We start from the raw sequence: 7,502 nt of genomic DNA, 5'->3' as shown, positions 1-7,502 counted from the left end.
AAATTTCTTCTTACCTCACATTCACAATCCATTTTTCCCCCAGAATTCATTTCATTACAACCTACAGCATCAAAATTCAAATTAGAGATATTGGTGAAATACTGTTTGTAATGTTTTCTGACTGCTAAGGTGCAAACGTTATTAAATATACTGAGACATCTAACCTGGGAGTTTGGTTTTGTGCCTGTCCCTTGCTCTGCTCACGTGTCTGCCTACTGCATTCAGCTATTGGGCAGTCATTGTAATCTGCAGTGTTACTTTTCAAATGAACAAGTCAAGAGCTGTCCTCTTAGAACGAGCCCTAGCACAGGCTTGCTAAGGAAGCAATCTGATACAGGGCTATGGAACGTATTTTTTCAATTCTGAGTAATCTAGAAATAATCACGAGACACAGTTTGAACGAGAGGCGGGAGGCAGACCGTGAGCTGAAAGAGGGCTTTTTATTTCTCCTGGACCCATTACCTAATGTCTCGTGGATGACACTTCCGAATCTTTCCAACTCGACCACTGTTGCAGCCCGATAGGATTGAAAATAGGAAGCGCAACAAGAGTTTTGGGTTTAAACTCTTTACAAAGTCTGTTAACGTTAGCCTTATTTTCCCAATGAGAAAGGCCTCCAGCACCCAAGGTGGGTTTACTGGCCCTTAGGCCCACGTGCCCAGGAACCCATTAGACCTGCCCCTTCAGGTCAAGCCTGTGGTCCCCCTTTAGGTGACGTAAGGGTGGGCGGGGAGAATGTCACCGAAGGCCGCAAGTCCGGTGGATTTCAAACCCAAGAGCTCTCAACCTCACACTTAGGAATGGAGGAAGGCGGAACGCCCAAGCCCAGCCCGGGCGAAGGGATCGGCATAAACCGGGGGCGGTGTGCGAGCGTTGAGGGTGGGGCTTCGGGCCCGGAGGCGGTTTGTGTCCCTGGAGCACCGCGCCGCCCGGGCTGCAGGTCAAGCCTGAGCCAAACGGCAGGGCCACCCAGGGCACCCACCGGCCCGGCGAGGCCACGTGACCAGCGCCGCCCCGCCCCGTCCCGCACGCATGCGCGAGGCGCCCGGCGCTGAAATTCAAATTTGAACGGCAGCCGGAGCCCGAGAGGCTGACACTGGAGGCTGCGGAGGAGAGGAGAGCAGGTCGGGGAGCGTTTCCCTGCCCCGGACTCCTTGTTTTCTCCAGGTGACACACACTGAACCGCGCGCAACGCACTCCTCTTCTTTTTCTGAATTTGAACCACCATCTCTATCGTCTCTCAGTCGACACGCGAAGCACGCGAAGTGTGGGGGTGATGGACCCGTTTACAGAGGTAAGAAAACGAGCCAGCGCAGCCCGGCTTGACCCTTCCAGGCCTCCACCCTCCCGGCCCACCTTCTGTCACCCTCCGGGCCCACCCGGCGGAGAACGCGTGCGCGCGCGTGCGCAGAGCGTGCGTGCGGGGGTCCCGCGGGGGCTGCCGGGAGGGGTGCGGCGCCGCCAGCTGCGCGGCTCGTTAGCGCTCTTCTGCCCGGGACCGCACGGGCGGAAAGTTTAGAGTCCATCCTGAAAGGCGGCAGTAGAAAAACCTCAGGTCAACCCTGGTCATTGCGGCAGGGCCCCCCCCTGGAGCGGAGCCCTGTGCCCCCGAGAGTGAGCACGGGGTCTGATGGAGCCGGTCCCGCTGGAAGTGACGCGGGGACAGCGTGTAGGGTGCGGTCGGGAGCCCTGGTGACTCACTGGGGTGGGTGCCACCGCCGCCGGGACACGGGACGGACTGAGGTTTGCGGGATCGGCCGGCCCGCAGAGGACTTTGCGTTTAAGGATGCGGTTCGGTTCGCGCGGTGACAGCAAAGCGTTTAAATACGCTGGGACCTGCGACTGTCGCGTCTGTTCCTGCAAAGTCAAAAAGTTCCTTCCAGTTCCATTGCCGAGCCAGCTGGGGTTGACACGTGAAGGGAAGGGGGAAGTGCTAGCCGAGGATGGACAAACCAAAGTGACTGGCCCATGATTTTAAAATAAAAATACCCGAGTAGAGATAGGAAACTTCTCTGTGTGTGTTGGTGGGTGACATCACGGCAATGTCAAACTCATCTCTTGTCCTTTGGGAATTAAACACAGAATAATTACAGTCTTATTATGAGATATTTTTTCCCCCCCTTCAGCTTTGAGTTCCTGTGTGGTGACAGACTCAGGACTTTCATGTAGCGGTTGTCCGCTCCCTTTTCTTCCTCTTTCCTTAGGTGGTTGTGCAAGTTTCAAACTGGTATTTTTTTGAATTTTTGCAAAGTGGACTTAAAAATGCCCCTACATTTAGAAACTTAAATTATACGGAGAGTCTTAGTACGTTTTTCTCTTTTGAAATGTAGTTACAATTCCATAAGTCTAAGATATTTAAAGTTTCAACAGTTAGAGTTTACTTGTTTTCAAACACAAGAATATTTTTGTTTCAAATTCTCAATCCTGGGGAAAAAAACACATCAGTTTGTTTGCCTTACTCTTAAAAGTTTTAACAAAAATCTAGAACACATTTTTATATTAGCTTTAAAGAATAGGGCTGTTCGTCCACCATATTTTTCACTTATAGTGAAGTTAAAAAGATATAGATAGGCCCTGGCCGGTTGGCTCAGTGGTAGAGCGTCGGCCTGGCGTGCAGAAGTCCCGGTTCGATTCCTGGCCAGGGCACACAGGAGAAGCGCCCATCTGCTTCTCCACCCCTCCCCCTCTCCTTCCTCTCTGTCTCTCTCTTCCCCTCCCGCAGCCGAGGCTCCATTGGAGCAAAGATGGCCCCGGCACTGTCTCTCCCGTTTCCAGCTTCGGAAAAATACAAAAAAAAAAAAAAAAAGATATAGATATGTGTATTTTATGTTACTAACTTAGAATAGGATTCCTTAACACATTAGTCCTGTGTTCTGAATATATTTTTTATTTTCCTAAGTCACTAACAGGACTTTTGAAAGTTCGCTGTAAACTACAGTATTTCATTTTACTCAAAAATGTCATTCTGAACCAGTACAAACTCTGTCGAAAGGAATTTTGAAAGAAAGCTTTCATTTTAGGGCGTGCTCAGAAACATGCATTGTTTAATATGCATAGCTGGTATTATGCAAAGTTAGATCCGTTGCCATTGGAATAAACAGCTTTGGTATTTTCCCTTAATTGGTAATGAATGAACTATTTGAATTGGCTCCAACCATTAGGTGTTTACTTATAGCATTCGTACCATTTTTGCAGTGAAATGAACTGGCACACTTCCTTGTCTGAAAAGGATTGAAAGTCAGTTAAAATGACTTTTTTTTTGTATTTTTCTGAGGTTGGAAATGAGGAGGCAGTCAGACTCCCGCATGCGCCCGACGGGTATCCACCCGGCACGCCCACCAGTGGGCGATCCTCTGCCCATCTGGGGCAGTGCTCTGGCGTAACCAGAGCCATTCTAGCGCCTGAGGCAGAGGCCACAGAACCATTCTCCGAGCCGGGCCAGCTTTGCTCCAATGGAGCCTCGGCTGCGGTAGAAGAGAAAGACAGAGAGGAAGGAGAGGGGGAGGGGTGGAGAAGCAGATGGGCGCCTCTCCTGTGTGCCCTGGCCGGGAATCAAACCCGGGACTCCCGCACGCCAGGCCGACGCTCTACCCCTGAGCCAACCGGCCAGGGCCTAAAATGACTTTCTTAACCAGTGTACCTTCTCAGAACCATAGAACACAGGAGAATGAGAGACAGTGTCCTCAATTTTCCCATGACATCCTAGATTAGGAGAGGTTTTAATTCATTACATTGATGTCAAGGAACCAGGGCTTAATTCTCCTGGTCGCTATGGTAGAGAAGGGCCACCCCCCTCCTAGAACCTCTTTTCCTTGGATCTCCCTGCTGTCCCTGCTGCTTGGTGCACATTCTCCTGCCTCTTGTGCCTGGAGAATTGTGATGTAACTCTTGCTCACACTTTGATCTCCCTTCTTCAGAGGAGAAATCACCTGTCAGAGTGCTCAGCTGTTAGAACATTTTAGCATTTTTTTTTTTAGTTGTAGGGAATTTCAAATTACACACGTATAGTAATGACTCATGCATCCACCACCCAGCACCACAAGGCCCTTGTTTCACTGTATTACCTGTCTGATCCTTCCCATTGACTTCTGTGAAAGCAGATCTTAGAGATCATATAATTTCACACATCAATACTTGAGTGTTTATTACGAAATGCTTAGGACTTAAAAAAAATCAACATATCATTATCAAACTTAAACAATCAACAACAGTTCCTTAACATCAAATATTCTGTCAGTGTTCAGATTTCCCTAAGTGTCATGGTTTTGCATTTTGTTTGAATCAGGCTCTACATAGGGTCCACAGGACAATGTCTTTGTAAAGTTTTTCATGGACCAACCAGAAATAATGACCCCACCTTCATTCGTGGACAAACAAGCAGTTTAAGCAGATGTTTATTGTCATATCTGATAGGAGCTGATAGTATTAAAAAAGTTATGTTGATACGAAGTTAGTTCACTGACAATAAGTTCTTAAAAAGAGCAATTGGATTCCGTCAAAAAAGATGTATAAGAGCTTAGACTCTGGGGCCTGTGTTTGAATTCTGCCTTGCCTCTTCTTAGCTGTGTGACCTATGGCTTGTTATTTAACCTGTGCCTAGATTTCTTCATCTGAAAAATGAAATGAGTTAGTGTGTGTAAACACCAAAAGTACTTTACATAAGCGTTAGTGATTCCTGTTGTACAGTTAAGTGAATTTAAAACCATAAACTTACTACTCATAATATTGGTGTTAGCCTCTTAGTGTGAAGATCTGTTCACAGGTGATGGTCATCCCAGTCCCAGGCTAGCATAGGGCTAGGTGTGCCAAGTCAGAACCCTAAAAGGAAAGGCTGCAATGAACATACTTTGTAGAGCATTTTTACTTGTGATAAAAATAAACAAACACGCTGTGACTGCTTTGAATGGATTTCCCGTTTTCCAGAATTAAGTAACAGTCTCCGGATTGACTCAGCTAGGGGAGAGTGCTAATGGAGCACCTGGAAGAGAATAAATTAGTTTATATTGAGTCTACTCTGTTTAAGAAAGCCGGGAAGTGAGTAATGCCTCCTAGAAAAGTTCCTGTCAGAAATGATTCAAGGTGTGTGTGGCAGAAATTGCTTAGGGACTATAAACCTCAGTTATCTTAGATTCATCCATGTGGAGTGTCTTATTTCCCGGTGCTGTTAGTTATTGCAGGGTTTTACCTTTTTATTCCTCTACTATTTGAAGAAGGAAGGTGACTTAAATTTATGGAGCTGTTGAGTTTATATATATGTCATCTCTTTTAAATTAATAACCATTGGTATTTATTAGTTTGTATTTTACAGGTTAGGGAACTTTTTTTTTTTTTGGTTATCTACTTTAATTATGTTTAGTTTTGAAATTTTTTGACCGCAGTAGACAGAACACTTGTGTAAGCTTGAATGGCAAAACCACATTCTTTTGTGGTGACCGACATTGCTCACTGTAACTGAAGGTACGCTGACTCACAAGCATCCTAACAGATCGGAGTGGAATGTGGGCATGTCCATGAAGGAATATAATTAAATTCGGCTAGTTTTTAGCTGGGGAGTGATCTATGTTATAGTGGGGAAAATGATCAGATGTATACATTTGTGTAACGGTATCACTTTTGAGTTCGTGGAGGACTTTTATATAAAGAGGGAACGATGCTTTGTGTTTTGGAAGGCACTCGGTTCATAAATCACCCTTTCAGTGACAACGTTAAGGGCTAGTGTCTCCTTTCAGCGAGCTTTAAGTTAGAAATCCTCCTAAGGAGAGGAGAGTTGTGCCTCCTTCCCAAGTTAACTTTTGCTTCTTTTACATACTCAGGAATTTGAAAAAATGTTACTCTGTTTGAATTAAGGAATTGAAAAGATCAGATGGAGTTTAATTTCTTAGCCTGCTAAAGTACTTTGTTTGCAGGGCTGTGTACAAACTCCAGCCAGTGACCTGTCCCCCCGCCCCTTGGAACTGTTCTACGGGTCTTCTGTTTACCACGCTGATCCAACTAGGAGCTCCTGTGTTCAGGGCAAGAAAAGAGTCTTCATTATTTTATGCAGTGGCTGAGATTTCAACCTAAAACTTTTATATTGATAGTTCATTAAATAGAACATTAAGATTCTTCAGTTGTTTCTTCTCCTCTTAGGAAGTGTCTTCTGTTTGCAGAGGACTGATACGTCAGTTCTCTCTTATTGTTGACCGCCACCCCAAATTGTAGGGCTGGATTCGTTTTGCGGCTGTAACAAATTCCCACCAACTCACCATGCACGTTACCTTCTGTAGGCCGGAAGTCTATGGGTTTCACTGGGTTAAAATCAGGGCGTTGGCGAGACTATGTTCCTTCCAGGGCTCTAGGAGAGAATTTATTTCCTTGCTTTTTCTAGCTTATAGAGGCCACCGGTCCTTTTGGGATCGTGTCCCCTTCATCCATCTTCACAGCCACCCATTGCGTCACTCCAAGCTCAGCTTCCTGTAGTCACATCTTCTCTGACTGAGTCTCCTGCCCCTCCTTTCCCACGCAAGGGCCCTGTGCGTACAGTGTCCAGGTAACCCATGATGGGCTCTCCAGGTCAGGATCCCGAGTCACGCCAGCAGACATCCTCTTGCCACGTAACGTTCATAGGCTCAGGGCATTAGGACATGAACATCTTCGGGGACCGTTATTCTGCCCGCCTACCTTAGTGTTTCAGACAAGGACCACGCCGTTTCTCGTGATTCGGTGGGTCAGTGGTTTGCGTTAGGCTCACGTGGGCTGCGCTTCTGTTGGTCTCCCCAGAGGTCGTGCTGGGGTCTGCAGTGACCTGGCACAGTATCTGGGACTGGATGGCCTAAGTGGCCTTCCTCACCTGTCCAGTGATTGATGTCACCTGAGTGCGTGTGTCTGCAGCGGGCCTAAGCCGGGCTTCCCTGTGGGGTGGCAGTGTTCCAGGGGAGGGAGGGTAGAAACTGCAAGATCTCTGGGGGCCTGCGATTGGAAGTTACACAGGGTCACTTCTGCCATATTTCATTTGTTAAAGTAAATCGTAAGTCCAGCCCAGTTTGGAGTGTAGGAGTAGAGTCTACCTTTTGATGGAAACAGGAAAAAAAATTGTGGTCATTTAAATTATACAGCTAACTAGACACATTTTATTCCCCCTTATGTTCATGTTACATCTGCAGTGATTTTGACGTTGGAATGCTCATTGAGTGGATCTTGACTTTAATTATTTAGAATTTCAGGGTTTTTTCGTTTTTGTTTTTGTTTTTGTTTTTTTCTGAAGTGAGAAGCAAGGAGGCAGACAGACAGACTCCCGCATACTCCTGACCGGGATCCACCCGGCATGCCCACTAGGGGGCAGTGCTCTGTCCACCTGGGCCCCCACTCCAATGCAACTGTAGGCATTCTAGTAGAGACCATGGAGCCATGTCCAGCGGCTGGGCCAACTTTGCTCCAGTGGAGCCTTGGCTGCAGGAGGGGAAGAAAGAGACAGAGAGAAGGGAGAGGGGGAAGGTTGGAGAAGCAAATGGTCGCTTCTCGTG

At 47.0% G+C, this 7,502-nt stretch overlaps 1 protein-coding gene across 3 annotated transcripts in view; it reads left to right on the top strand.

Moving 5' to 3' along the window:
- The first annotated feature begins 1,068 nt into the window (after positions 1-1,068).
- The window catches only part of ANLN (anillin, actin binding protein), a 52,094-nt gene continuing 45,660 nt past the window's right edge, over positions 1,069-7,502 (top strand). For all 3 annotated transcript variants that reach the window (XM_066354093.1, XM_066354094.1, XM_066354091.1), the window contains exon 1: positions 1,069-1,294. In XM_066354093.1, coding sequence (XP_066210190.1) covers positions 1,277-1,294 — 18 coding nt within the window. In that variant the 5' untranslated portion in view covers positions 1,069-1,276. The remainder of the gene's footprint in view (positions 1,295-7,502) is intronic.

Source organism: Saccopteryx leptura, chromosome 12, assembly GCF_036850995.1.
Source record: "Saccopteryx leptura isolate mSacLep1 chromosome 12, mSacLep1_pri_phased_curated, whole genome shotgun sequence".
Lineage (NCBI taxonomy): Eukaryota > Metazoa > Chordata > Mammalia > Chiroptera > Emballonuridae > Saccopteryx > Saccopteryx leptura.
Note: the sequence above shows the minus strand (reverse complement) of the source record. Positions and strands in the feature narration are given on the sequence as shown.